Source organism: Tetrao urogallus (assembly GCF_951394365.1).
Source record: "Tetrao urogallus genome assembly, chromosome: 3".
In the NCBI taxonomy this organism is placed as follows: domain Eukaryota; kingdom Metazoa; phylum Chordata; class Aves; order Galliformes; family Phasianidae; genus Tetrao; species Tetrao urogallus.
Genome location: NC_136815.1, coordinates 45,250,796 through 45,265,907, shown reverse-complemented (window position 1 = coordinate 45,265,907; position 15,112 = coordinate 45,250,796). Strand labels below are relative to the sequence as shown.

General features: G+C 43.1%; 2 protein-coding genes across 2 annotated transcripts in view; one reads left to right on the top strand and one right to left on the bottom strand.

The window, feature by feature from the left end:
* The window catches only part of ANKRD29 (ankyrin repeat domain 29), a gene marked incomplete at both ends in the record, with an annotated part of 28,490 nt that extends 21,498 nt beyond the window's left edge, over positions 1 to 6,992 (bottom strand). The window contains 2 exons of the mRNA XM_079533275.1: positions 1,215 to 1,325; positions 6,960 to 6,992. Coding sequence (XP_079389401.1) covers positions 1,215 to 1,325; positions 6,960 to 6,992 — 144 coding nt within the window. The remainder of the gene's footprint in view (positions 1 to 1,214; positions 1,326 to 6,959) is intronic.
* A 6,343-nt stretch (positions 6,993 to 13,335) lies between these two features.
* LAMA3 (laminin subunit alpha 3) overlaps positions 13,336 to 15,112 on the top strand; it is a gene marked incomplete at both ends in the record, with an annotated part of 112,001 nt that continues 110,224 nt past the window's right edge. Inside the window, one exon of the mRNA XM_079533015.1 lies at positions 13,336 to 13,614. Within this exon, the coding sequence (XP_079389141.1) occupies positions 13,336 to 13,614 (279 nt within the window). The remainder of the gene's footprint in view (positions 13,615 to 15,112) is intronic.

The following is a 15,112-nucleotide window of genomic DNA, read 5'->3' as shown; positions in this document are numbered from 1 at the left end:
ATAGCTTAAAGCCAATGAGCTTAGAAAATCCTTGCACTTTGAATGCATTCAAAGTAAGAGAGGATGTGGCAGGTTCATGTTACTGGCTAGAAGTTCACATTAAGGCTAGATTTACAGGCATGACTGCCTGTAAGTTAGTCTCATCACCAATCAAAGAAAAACCGGGCACTTCTCAATCTTTATTTTCCCTGGCTTTCTGCAGTAGCTTGGCATAATCAAGTAACTGTCCATATGGTAAAGATACGCACATTATCTCTACTCTCAACCCATTTTAAATCTCAAAACTAGTTTCAACTCCTCCAATTACAATAAGGAAAACCCCTCTAAATCTGTCAGTCATAGAATCATAGAATCACACAATGGCCTGGGCTGCCCAGAGCCACATCCAGCCTGGCCTTGAATGCCTCCAGGGATGGGGCATCCACAGCCTCCTTGGGCAACCTGTTCCAGTGCATCACCACCCTCTGTGTGAAAAACTTCCTCGTAATACCTAGCCTAAACCTCTCCTGTCTCAGTTTAAAACCATTCTCCCATGTCCTATCATCATCAACACACATAAAAAGTCATAAAGATGTAAACAAGTCACGTATCTGTGCTTCTCTATACTGGGAAATCCTGCTGTCTCTTCATTCTAGGCTCAGTGTAGGGGACACTGGGGCAGGAGGAAGAAGAAGTTGAGAGGCCAACAGTTCTTCTGTCACCACCACAGGTTGTGTCTAGCTCACCACATGCATGTGAGGTGGGAATAGCTGCACATCAAGAATGACTTCTATGTTGCTTAAATGGAAACTGCGGTCCAGGGTTATTTTTTAAAAAGCTAATTACGAGGAGCTCTTTTAGCTGACAGAATCATTGCTGCTAGGGCTTGGTTGAGTTGGCTCTTCAGAGTGATCTATTACCACAATGATATTTCCTTGCAAAGAGAAGCCTGAGGTGCTAGAATCTGTGTTTTTAATGTCAGTGCCACAAATAACTATGTAAGACACATTTTTGAGTGCTGGCAAATTCCTAACCCTTTGCTACTGATGTAAATCATCATGCTATTTTATCTTGAGTTTCAAACTTGCTTTCTGACAAGAAAAGGTTTTAAATCATGTCCAAGTGTCAAAAGACTCTCAGTGTCTGAAGTCAGATCCCTGCCACACCCCTGTGCAGCAGGCTACAGAAAGCAAAGTAAAATCAGTGCTGTGGTTATATGTGCACTGTGTGCATACACTGTCTTTGCAGTCTACATCTACTCGCCCACTGTTCAGCAGCAGCTGGAGAAGAGCCAGGTTTCCTTTTCTTGCAGCCCAAAATGCAGCATTGGCGAGCGGCGTTTCTTTCTGGTGAAAATAAAAAGCAGAAACAAGAAAGATTTTGTAAGATGCATTGGACAAACACAAATATGTGTTGATAGTGTGCTGATCTTTTACAGCTAGAGCATAGGAGGAAGGTAACTTGATTTCGTTGTGCAGCTAAAGAGATTAGTCTCTCTGTGCTGCCTCATGCTGTTTCATGTCTTCCCTGTGTCCATAGCAGCATGACTTCTAGCCTGCTCTGCACTTAGAGCTGATGATGCTAGTCCAGATCCCCAGGGAAACATCACAAAAAACAATGAACTGGACGGTCTCCTTCTGAGGCGGGGCTAACCACAGTTACAGAGGGTGAATCATGTCCTGCTGCAGGACATCTTCCTGCAATTCAGCCTTCTGCCACCTTTTTCCTTTCTACATATAAAGTCCCAATATACAAAAAGTATTGTTCATGTATCTTCAATACTATTAGGTTTGTCTCTTCCCACAATTAACACCCTGTAGCTGTGGGCTTAAGATATACCTGCTGGATGATGCTAGAAAATGAAGGCTAGATTCTTGCTGTCTACAGACTTACAAATTCATTTACTATACATGCAAGACAAAAATATAAGGTAAAATTGGAAAACTGTGAAATCTTGATATCATGGACCAGTGTTAGGCACACTGGTAGCTTTCTCAGTCCTACAAACAATGCCACAAACTGGCTTCTCCTTTGTATGAGTAAATTATTACCTCCCCAGCATAGAAGAACAGCAAAAAAAGGACACAGATTTTGCTTGCAACTTCCTAGTCTTATCCACCTGGGCAGCTGCCAAAACATCAGCCTGATGGATAAGCGATGTAGTGGCTGTAGTGCTCAGATGACCTAAAGCTGAGGTGGCAGTGGTACGTACATCCCAGGGCAGGCTATGCCTCTTGTTTTTATGATGGCATAAAGGCCCAGTATCACTAACAGTCTGGGAAAGTGTCATTTTACTGATAGTAATCTCAGGCAAAAGAGTGTCAATATAACTAAGTATCTTACTCTCCAGTGAATCCTGCCCCCAAGATAACCCAAAGAGAGCAGAGTGGAGATAAAAGTCAGTCATTCTGCTACAAAATATTTGACACATATTTTCCCATATCTTAATGTTGATGCACAAGAATAATGAGGTAGACAACCAGAAATGAATAATTTTTCTGGTTGTTACCAGCAGACACAAGATCAGTTATTTGTGAACCTATTATAGATCAGTCACACCGAGCATTTCTAGTTGGTTGCCTTTTTAACACTCAGAGGCATTACCAGATTGTTGAACAGGCTGCTGTGTGAGACAAGAGCTCTTAAATTTCATCCATTCAATAAATTTTAAGATCATTAAGATTAAGAATTTCAAGATTTTAAGATCATTAGCAGTATTTATTGTACCCATACCCGTAAGAGAAGGAGACTGAAAATTACAGAAGGAACAATGGGCTAAATTCTTATCTTCCTTTTACAGCTCATAAATTGCTTTTCCTCTTGTGAACTGCTAATAGTGTCGATTAAAAGAGAGCTTGCATTCTATACCCTCCTTGCTGGTAACTGGTCAGGAAGTAGTTTGTCCACCTTTCCCCTTACAACCACTAAAATTTTATGTAAAAACAGACAGGTGACCTAAGCACACAGTGGTCTATGTTATCCTTTTGCTCTAGTTTATTAGGCAGATATTTATTTATAAACATCACAGTCAGAAATATAGTTTATATTCTTTTATTACGTGGAAAACTATTGCAAAAGAACAAACTTTTTATCTTACAGAATGGGAAATCAAATTTTATTGCCTAACTCCATCCCTTAAAGTTTTGGAAAATTGCAGGGTATGATAATATATCCATAGAAAGATTTATTTTATCCAACTTGGTTGTCCGTGAAAGGGCACAACAGCAATGTGATTTTGTTTTATTATACAATACTTCTATAGATCAGGCATGACTATTCAGAAGCTCTTCACCTGTGTTCATTAGCTTACATGAAGAGAGAAGAGAGCCAAGTTGCTAGAATCAACCCAGTCTGAAACCAGACATCCAGAGTTTTCAACCTGGCAAATCATGAACCCCCACCTCTTTATTACTTCTGATACCCCTAGAATAGTCCTCCAGCAAAAGCATCCTCATACTTTGTATCAGATAAAAGGTAGGGAAGAACTCTCAAAAGCATCAAGGACACAAAAACAGGTTTTTCCCAGTAGTGTTTCTGACCCAATTTGGAATGACTGCTATCAGTACTTCCCCTCGTGCCCCCACAGTGCTGGGGATTCCTTATTCAAAAGCTGTATATACAGAACACTCAGATTATCTATCAGCTATGCAGTGTTTAGATAGAAAAAGCAAATTAATCGGAGCTATTCTATCTATTCTATACTCTGAAATGAAAAGAATTTGCAAAATCATTTGTGCAACTTGGGAACTTTAAAGAGATGACCACATGAAGTGCTATGTAGTGATTTTTCTTCTGCCTTCAAACCAAAGATTTACGACTGTGTGCTCTTTACTTTCAGTTACTGGCAGCAATGTTGACATCACTAGAAGACACAATATGAAGTATTACCATGGGATTAATAATTTGATTAGCTGAATAGCTTGTAAACAATGAGCTGGTTTTATACCAGGGGAAATGATATGATATAGACTGCTGTTGTCCAGTTAAGAATTCAGTCTTGTCATGTCAGATACCTAAGGAGAAGTAATGTTGAATTTCAAGAGATTAACTGTTTAAAATGTTGGTAAAAGTCCCTGCCCTACCATTACCTTGCTGTTTGCAAAGAAGTAGCAGCTCATAGTAGGGTAGGTAACAGCTATGGAAGAAGAGTGTAGTTCTGAAGCAATGAGTTTAGAGATGAAAGAAAAGAAAGAGACTAAGGACAGGAGAAAGAGAACACTACTCAAGGACTGGTTCGTCCTACTGTCAAAATAAAAGAAAATACCATTTTCCCATTCAGTTTCCAAACCAGTCCAGATAGAAAGGAAGAGCTGAGAAAAAAGTTTTAAAGAAAAATAACTGGAAATCAGAATCAATTATGACATAATGGGAAATGCTAGTGGAATGTAAGAGGAAAGACAGAGGTCTTTATTAGATACTAATGCATCCTATACAAAGGGTCATGAGTAAAGAGAAAAGTAGTTGAAGGTACAGACATTAAGCTTAGGCAGGCAAAAGCACAGAGAACGTGGTCTAGAAGAGAGGATGTTGGTGTATATAGGCAATGAGAAAAGAATTTTGACTTGTGAGTAAGAAGGATAAGACAGAAAGCATCAATAGACAGCCACAATAGGAGATGTGTCAGACTCCTAGGTAAGCATACAGACTTCTGAGAAGAAGAAAATACATCAAGTAAAAAGACAGAAAGGAGGGGACTGCAGCTCTCCAGATGGAAAGGGAACAGGCAGTAAGCCACCTTCAGCAGGAGGAGACAGAAAGTGGGCAATAGGGCATAGAAAGGAGCAGATGGGGATGGACCGAGCATACAAAGGTGGGTTCTGATGTGAAATGAAGGTGGGAACAACTCATGGAGACAGAGCAGAGGGACAAAAGAGGCTAAAGAATTATGGGGCCAACGAAGGACCAAAACTGGGGCAAATACTGAGATTTCAGCACTCTATGCAATGCAGATGCCATGCTCCCCCATATGTGGGCTTGAGCTGCAGGTGGGACCCACCTGTGGCATCGAGCAGCCCCAGCATAGGAATGATACAGTGACAGGTAGGAGGAGGCTCAGTGAGGAGGAAAGCAATGCAGCACAACCAACACGGCCAAGGGCTGGCACGGGGCTGCTGATCAATAAGAGAAGAGCGAACGCAGCATCCAGACAGAATTGAGGAGATGTACATTTAGCATAAATGTTCTCTGTTACCAGCAGTTATTACTGCTCGCTAAGCTCTTTGCCAATTGATTTTACTAATCCTGTCCTCGGATTTAAAAACTTATTTTGGGCAACCTTTCGAATACGGCTGCTTTTGCATGGCTTTGGAAGCACGCAAAGCGACGGGAATCGCAGCGAATCATCAGTGGCCACCGCAGCCTGGGACGCAGAGCCACGGCCGAATGCCGCTCCCAACTATTACACAACCGATCTGAAAAGTCAGAGGGAAGCTCCGACCGCACCAAACCTGCGGCACAGAGGCACAGACCCTAAGCGAGCGGTTTATGTAACGCTAGACACGCATCCTTCCCGGGATGGCAGCTGCGGAAAGAGCCGGTTCCATCAGCAGCTACCGCAGAGCTGTTGGGGCACCCTACAGCCCGGGCAGGGCTCACAGACGCCACCGTTTTGCTAAAATAAATAAAATCAAGCCCACAAATCTAAAGATACGAGAGGGCAAACAACGTGAAACACATCCACCCCTCCGTCCCCGCGCCCGGCTCACCTTGAAAGACATCCTGCGCACCGCCGGCCCCGCCCCGCACTGATCAGCGCCTCAGCTCCGCGGCCCGGGGCGGGGCGCGGCCCGGCGCCTCCCTCCTGACGGGAGCTGCTCGCATCGGTCCCGATCGCAGCTATTAAATCGAGGGGTGCAGATCCCCCTCATCCCCTGCCCACCCCCGCAGCAGGGACAGCATCACCCGGCAGCTGGCTCAGAGCTGGAGACCGGGCCTGCACCTCGGAACCAGCAGTGAAACGGCCTCAGCCCGCAGCACAGCATCCCACCGCCAAGTTGCTGCTGTCCCAAGGGCACCTCCTGTACGTTCCTGTCTTTGCCCTTCACATCCAGGGGAAAAACAAACAAACAAACAAATAACCAAAAGCCAGCACTGTACGCTCAGCACCCTGCACATGATGGGGAGCATCCCATCATCCTGCACGCACCTCCACCATTACCACTTGTATGGATGACGCTGCCCTTAGGAAGCCAGTGAATTCTTATTGGCTTAATTTTAATTCTGTGCCAGCACATGTCCTATTCTGCCTGGCTGCAGGTTTTCACTCCAAGCCTGCATGATATAAAGTAGGCAAAGCGAGGCTTGCTGTGGTGGGGGATTCCTGAATGTCTTTGCTTTTGTTGGTTTAAACTGAGCCCTGGGGGATTTTCTTCTGTAGATGTGCACACATAAATCTCATTCACAAATTATGTGTGTGCATTGAGAGAAAATGTTTGCTGGAAGATCCAACTCATTTATTCCACAAATCTGCAAGCAGAGGATTTGCTGCAGATCTTTTTCCCGAGGCAAAATTCATCTGCGTATACAGTAAAATGAACTACAGAAAAGCAGATGAAAGCTGCTAATAGCATGAGCTCACCTTAGACTGTATGGCCTGGGGTGAACCTAATACTAACCTCCTTTGCCCAGGTGGTGGACTCACCCTCCTTGGAGGTGTTCCAGAACCCTGCGGATGTGGCACCGAGGGACTTGGTCAGTGGGCATGGTGGGGATGTGCTGATGGGTTGGACTACATGATCCTAGTGTTCTTTCCAACCTTAATGTCTCTATAGCTCTGATTACTGTGTAGATCATACAAACGAAGTTGATCATTCTGATTGTTCCTGAAACTTAACAATACTGAATGTGCTCAGCAGATTGCACAGTTAAGAGTCATCCTTGCTCTGATCCAGTTGCACAGCTGTGCTTGCCCATTGATAGAGGAAAATATTAGTAATCTGCACACACTCCCTGCCTCACCCCTGGAAAATCCCCATACTTATCCAGCCTATTGTAACATGCCAACCATTTAGCATTCTTCAGCCAGTATTCTGACAAGGAAAAACAAAAAATTCTTTGGATGAATGACAAAATAGAAGACTAATGCAATACAAGCCTTTCCCACTCTCTCTCCCCCCCCCCCCCCCCCCTTTGTACTTATTTTAAACATCAAGGAACAAATTGTGAAGTGCCTTTATTAACTGCCCACAAAATCTGAAACTACACCTATTTTCAGTTGTGTATGGTCTGTGATTAAAGCAGACGCAATTACTGTGTAAGAAGAAAAGATAAGTCTATGTAGAAAAATAAATCTATGTTAATAATTACGCAGTTAAAACAGTTATAGACGTCCTCATTTCTACTCCTTTCTCTGATATTATCCTCACCTTTTCCCTGCTCTGCCAGGTTCTAAAGTTGGAGGTTTCATTCTAGTAGTGGCTTGGGATGTTCTGGTGAGTCGCCAACTGTCCTTCACTATGGGGAATATGATGTGCATGTTGGTGTCTGCTTACTCCTTCTAGGATCTGCACAGGGTCATCTGATATGTTTGCTTACATGCTTTTACATGTTGCTCTTTATTCACTCGTCTATGTCACAGAATCACACAGAATCACAGAATTGCAAGGTCTGGAAGGGATTGCAAGGGATCACTGAGTTCAACCCCCTGCTAAAGCAGATAGCCTACAGTATGTCACACAGGTAGGTGTTCAGATGGATCTTGAATATCTCCATAGAAGGAGACTCCACAGCATCTCTGGGCAGCCTGTTCCAGTGCTCCATCACTCTTACCATAAACAAGTTCTTCCACATGCTTGTATGGAACTTCCTATGCTCAAGTTTTAGGCCATTGCTCTTCATCCTATTGCTACACACCACCAAGAAGAGCCTGGTCTCACTGATTTGCCTCCCACCTCCCTTTAGACATTTATAATCATTTATCAGATCTCCTCTCAGTCTTCTTTTCCCTGGGCTAAACAGACCTGAGTTACTCAATCTTTTCTCACATGGGAGATGCTCCAGGACCTTTATCATCTTTGTGGCCCTCCACTGGTCTCCTTCTAGAGATCCTTGTCTTTTTAAAATAACTACCAAAGTCTAGGAGCAAAAATATGCTATTAATTTCAAGTGAAATTGTTGTTCTTGCTCATAGTCTATGGACAAAATTTTCAGTAACATAACTTCAGGAAGATCTGATACTTGAGATACTGCCATTAGAAAATCCTACCATGTGATGACAACTTGTAGAAATAATTGATAGGACTGCATCAAGTTAATTAATGTTGATACTCTTTTCCAGTATATTTGCACTTTCTTTAATGAGACTGATTGGAGGTTTTGGGAATGACTTGTATGGGAATTCCTTAAGGAACATCACCTGGATTTGTTGAAATCTTTGTTGTACAAAAACCTAATTTAATTTCATAATGAAATACTGATTTAATTTCATAATGAAATACTGAAAAAAAATCAGAAAAAGTTAATCCAAATAGATTCAGAGACTGTTCATTTTGCAATTACCAGTAACAAAATAGTCTTTAACTCGTACATAACACTTTTTTATGCAAAGATCTTAAATTACTTTAAAACAGTCATACAAGTTGGGAGGCTTAATAAGAGAAACATTTTTTTCCCTAGATCATGTCAAAAGCTTGTAGGAAGATCCAAATTAGATTATGTGTTTGGCTGAAACAGTGTATATTCCATGTAAAGTTTTGAAAGTTTACTTCTTGTTCAGTCCGAAAGTTGAACTCCAGCTGCACAGCATCCGCACGTCATCTCCACTGACAGTAGAATAGGCTTCTTTACTAGAGTCCTTTCCTGTGTTAGAGATACAGATACCATGCTGCGTATCATTAAGAAACCTGTGTACTGTAAAGAAACCAGAAATTCACATCACAGCTCTTTAGCTATGATCCAGTATGAATTATACCTACATAATAAAGCAGGACAAGGTCTCTCATGAAGCTAGCATAGGACATATTTCACTTCCAGTACTTCACAGAAAGAACTGTGAACAGAAAATGTAATGACTGGAAGTTTCTGCCTCTTAAACAGTACTGCCCTTTCAGCGATACATTTTTCTACCTGCTCTGCTTTGTTCAGCAATTTGAGTTCCAGCTGCTCAGAGCTATATAACACAAATCCCTGCATGATACAGCAGCTGATTCTGACTAACATTTCATGAGATCTTTTCAAAGGCAGAATGCTGTTATTCTTCTAAACTTTGTAGTATATTTCACATTACCTGATTTTATTATTTTTAGCAGACCGAGAAATCTTGAAATTTGAATGTGCTGGAGATACCTGTGAAATACTCAAATTTTAGAAGAACCTAATAGAAAGTTACTTCCTTACAGTATAAGGTGGGCATTATAAACATCCTACAAATAAAGTGCTGCACAATAATGGGCTTGGTTTAAGTTTTTCTTGTTCAGACAAACACATTCAAACCATCATCAACAACTAAAACAGTCAATAAAATAATTTCCATCTGGCCTATTTTTTATATTGATTTCCCCTTTTCTAAACTGCAGTATAACCTGCTGCGTGTGGTTTTTTTTCTTGCTGTTGTTTGTATAATATTTACAAAAGTACAGGCCAATTCTGCTAAAACTTGTCATGTAAACAATATATTTTGAGTTAGTCTTTATTTTAAGAAATACCTTTGGAAAGGAAGAGTGATAACAAGAGAAATAGAAGAAACAACTCCAGAAACAAATTCCATAGCTTCTCAGGCAAACTAGGTTGAATATTTATGTATCCTACAAACCTTTTAAAAATAGTATGGAGAATTTACAAATCTGAACCTGAAAAAGGAAAAGTTTATCTAATAATAGAAATAGTTTACCCAACATGTTCATAACTGTGTGCTTTCATCCTTTCAGGAATAAACAATCTTGAATTTTCCTGTTAGCTCTGTGGTTCTTTTGCTTTTATGATATTTTTACGACTATTCAATATCAAAATTTGCTGGTATAAGCCAGTGTAAGAACACCAAGATGCTAGAAATCACAAGTGCATTATTAAATGCTTTCTTCATGTGGACTTCCTAACTGATGTTAGAAGCTGGCATTTTACTTGAATACAAAATAATTTCCACAGATGTTCATTTGAGTATTTCAATACATTTGCTCTTTTATTTCCTCCTTCTCAGTTACTCACAGTAAATCAATGCTTTTAGACACAAAGATTGTGACACATTGAAGAGCTCAATGAAAAGTCTACAACTATAAGCTAAGAGTAATTTTCAGTCCAGCATATGCACCAGTGTACCATTTTCCCTTTTGTGCAAATACATTTCAGCACTCAAGCAGCTGAGCTTAAACTTTACCCGTCTGTTAACATCTGTACAGGTATATTATTCCTTACTTTTTTAATTCTTCCTCAGTGTTGGAACTTTGCCTTCCTGAAGTTTTACCACTTATGTTACTGTGTACAGATCAGCTATCATTTCCATTTCCTTTCCCTACTTATCCTCTGTATATGTTGATTTTATGACTCAGTTGGAAGTTAACTGTTTACCTATCTTCCATCTGCCCAGCTAGAGAGAAACCAGGGAGCCTGTATTCAGGTGCTTTGTGTCTGTGGACATTCAAACTCTATGCATACTACCTAATCAATAACTGATATTGCTGCAGATATTCATAGCTGCAGTTAAAGTCTACGGGGAATAAAAATACCGTGGGAGGGAAGGGACCCTTAAAGATCATCTGATCCAACTCCCCTGCAGTGAACAAGGACTCCTACAGCTACACCAAGTTGCTCAGAGTCCCATCCAGTCTGACCTTGAGTATCTCCTGGGATGAGCATCCACCACTTCTCTGGGCAACCTGTTCCAGTGCCTCAACACACTTATTCTACAGAACTTTTTCCCTTATATCCAATCTAAATCTCTCCTCTTTTTGTTTGAAGCCATTTCTCCTTGTCCCATCACAACAGACCTTGCGAAAGAGTCTGTCCTCTTATTTCTCATAGCACCTCTTTAGATATTGAGAGGCCTCTCAGGTCTCTTCATCAACAGGCTCTGCTTTATCAGCTGGCCTGTAGTAAATGCCAACCAAAAAGGCACCCTTTGTTGCCTCAGTCTCTAACTCTCAACCGTAGGTTTTTAACTCACTTATGGCCATTCTTCAGGGATAGCTCTTCACACTCTATTCCTTCCCTGATGTAGAGATTATATGGGCCTGAGAACACTCACTATTTGTTTTGTTTTGTTTTAAGATTCATCACACATCTGAAACACCTGGTCTGTGCTTTGCTTATTCTAAGGTAATAGTTTTCAGGAAATACCTTCCCAAATGCTTATTTCCAAGAGTACAGAGAGACAGGGGTGACAAAGAAGAGTTTAATGTTCAAAATTAAGAAATACTACATACAATCTCTGTAATTAATGCTGTTTTTTTCAATTTAAAACATTCATATCAAAAGAATTGTTGTCAATATAATCAACAATCGCACCACAGGTGTAAACTAATTTCCCCAAATGTTGTGCAAAACCAAAAGTTTATTTGTGAATGAAGAGGAGACAATATTTGATGGCTTGCTAGTTATATACAGGAAGCAACATCTTTCAAAGCATGCTAGCTAAAATGGCCAGCCTGGACAGAACAAGGGGAATGGTTTTAAACTGAGACAGAGAAGGTTTAGGTTAGATATTAGGAAGAAGTTTTTCACACAGAGGGTGGTGATGCACTGGAACAGGTTGCCCAAGGAGGCTGTGGATGCCCCATCCCTGGAGGCATTCAAGGCCAGGCTGGATGTGGCTCTGGGCAGCCTGGTCTGGTGGTTGGTGACCCTGCACATAGCAGGGGGTTGATGATCAGTGTGATCCTTTTCAACCCAGGCCATTCGATGATTCTGTGATTATCTGGCTACTCTGAGTACGATGATTTTGTAATCTGCATAATTTTAATCTTCACCAGTTCCTCTTAATGACGTACTTCATAGTATTTTTTTTCCTTAAAGTACTTAAACATTTATTTTCTACCAGGAATGTGCTCTGTTCAGCTTTCATTCGATTTTTTTCTTTATTCCTATAATGATAGAAAACACAAATACTCAGCAAATTAATAGATAGAAGGGCACACGTGCTCTGCACTTAAAGGCTACTTAGATACTTTCAGATGTTTTAAAAACTGATTTACTCCAGATACCTTACTGTTTAACAGATTTTTAAAAGGTGAGTGCAAATCTGATCTGATAGTTTAGCATCTCATTTAATGGAATATTTAAAGATGATATTGCTTAATTGTTTTTACAATTCTCCTTGCTTTAGCAAGGATTTGGACTTCACGATCCCCAGATGTTCCTTCCAACCCCTGGCATTCTGTGATTCTCGTAGTTTTTATGAAGTACAAAGTATCATGGGAAGTTATATGGCAGACATGTGCATTAAGATAATTTCATTTCCCCCAAGTCATAGTTGGGAAAAGAGAATATTTTTAAGCATCTATTGCAAAAATACCCAAGTCTGATGTATTTACAGTGGAAGCACACAATATTTCCTACGGAGGACAGAAAAATTGCTTCCCACAGATGTTTCTATGGTGTGCTAAAGGTGTAGTGACACAGGGCAAGAGGTGGTGATATTTGCTTGCAGACAGAATCAACAGCTTGTGGTTGGCGCTTCCTGAAATAGATCTCCCTTGCTAGTGCTATGTGACATGAAGCATAGCTTTCGTGAGTTATGAAATCCTTTGCTACTCACATGAATCTCTATTAAAATATTAGAGCTATGTGTATCTTTGTGTCTGAATCCTATGAATTTTGTTAAGAAATCTGAGCAGTGGACGTGTGACCGTGCAGGGGGGAGGGAATGGGAATGGGTATGAAAGAGGATAGCAGTGTGGTGAAGCTGACGGGAATGGTTTGTTTTTTTAGCCCCTTTCTCCTTCCCCGACTTTGTTTTCTAAAACCTGTGCCAAATACCTTAAATGAGATGGCAAGGTGCCTTCCCGAGAGCCTGCAGACAGCAGCAGGGCACACCTTGACTGAAACTGTAGGAGAAAGCCTGCAAAACCTTAATTTTATGTGAGACAAGCCATGGCTTGCGAGGGTGGGATGCTCGGAGATGTCTCTGCGCTCTGTTAGCGATATGTTTCCCGAGGAGGGGGAGGATCAGCTCGATATGGCTGCGGGGCGCGCACCTGAGACAACCCCAGCAGCCCAGAGACCCTTTCGCTCGCCCTGGCAGCCGCTGCCATGCCGAGCCCTCGCCTCCTACCGAGGAGCTCCGCGCTCCCCTCCGCCGCCTCGCCTCAGCGGGGGTGTGTTCGCGCCTCTCCCCGCCCCGCACACCGCGGCCGGGCAGCCCCCGGCCTCCGCCCGCCTCAGCTATACGGCCGCCCCGGGGGAGGCGAGGGCAGAGCCCGGCTCAGGATGGCTGCGACGCGGGGCCGCTTTGCCCACGGTACCTCATCGCAGGGCTGCCGGCTCCTGTGGGCTCTGCTCCCGCCGCTCTTCTCCCTGTGCCCCGCGCAGACGGAGCCCCCCGACTCCCTCGGACTCAGCCTCCACCCGCCCTACTTCAACCTGGCCGAGACGGCCGGCATCTCGGCGACCGCCACCTGCGGGGAGGAGGCTGGCGGCGGGCGGCCGGAGCTGTACTGCAAGCTGGTGGGGGGGCCGGCCGCAGCCCCGCTGGGGAGAGCCATACAGGTAACGGGTGGGGACGGGCAGGGGAATGGTGATGGCGACGGCAGGCCGGCTCCCACTTCAGGGGTGAGGGCAGGTTGCACCTGCAGAGGGACAGAACTCCTCCAGAGGCGTTAATGGAGATACATTTTTACTGTGGTAACTCTCCTTGCGTGAGCGTGCCTGTGGGAGGGCAGGCAGCGAGCAGCAGGTCAGTTTTGTGATGGACTGGGGTGATGTTTTATATCAGCTCTGTCAGAACTCTGCTTGCCTCAGCCCTCCCAGAGCTCTTCCATTTGTACCTTGCAACTGCAGAATGCCCTCTCACAAAAAGCTTGGAGTGCTTTGAGGTGCTTTCAGGCTGAGAAACATAGTTTACCTATTAGCAAAGCTGGGCTGCAGGTAGTAAATACTTCAGCTGAGGTGCAGTGATAGGGAAACTGCATGGTCTGCTGTTTGTGACGTGATTATTTTTGTATTTATTCCCTTGTGTACTTGCATCCCATTGGAAATGAGGGCTTGCTTTCTGTAGAAAGAGAGTGAAAGGATGGGGTTCCTCTTTTTAAATTTTGATGTTGCAGGCCCTGGGTTAGAGGGCAGTTATGGGTCAGGGTTGATTCCATTCCCTGGAGGACTGCTGGTGCGAGCCTGCTGTGCCTCCTGCCTTCGTGTAAATGTGGATGCAGCTGCATTGCTCTCTAGTTCTAAGAAAACCCCACTGAGGTACAGCACGTGAATACATCTGTAGTTGTTGTGGTCTGAGAAAACTTGGAAAATTCCTTCCCCAGGCCAGGGAAATCCAGCCATGGAAAATGTGATAGCAGCACAATGTGCATATTATCAGTCCCCTCCACTTCGTGAGTTCAAAGTCACTGCAAATACAAGAGTCTTGATTTTGTTTTTTTATTGGTGGAAAATTGGACAGAAGCACATTAAAGTGTTGCAGAAGTTGAGCCTATGTTGATGGATTTAGATCGGCATAAGCATTTGTGTGTTGTTTCTTAACAGTCTGAGGGAGGATCAGGCAGCTTTTACATATGGTGGCAGAGATGGGGCTGCTGTGACAGTCTCAGACTGAAGTTGTGCTGTGCACCTGAGTCACTCACCTCTGGAGTCTGTCCAAAGACGGATGGCGCTGCTGTGCCTATGAGCAGGGAAGTCAGAAAGAAGGTGAGAAAAGGGAAGAGACAGCTCCGTTACGGTACCAACACAAGCAATTAAAATAAGGCAGAAAGAGCAGCTCAGCCTCATTTCTGCTGCTTCTCACAGAATTATAGAATGCCTTAGGTTGGAATTGCCTTAAAGCCCACCCAGTTCCAACCCCTGCCATGGGCAGGGCTGCCACCCAGCAGGTCAGCTGCCCAGGACCCCATCCAACCTGGCCTTGAGCACCTCCAGGGATAATGGGGCACCATAGCTTGTCTGATAAACATGTTCCAGTGCCTCACCATCCTCTCAATGAAAATGTTCTGCCTAACATCTAACTGAAGTCTCCCCTCTTTGAGTTTAAAGACACTCCCCT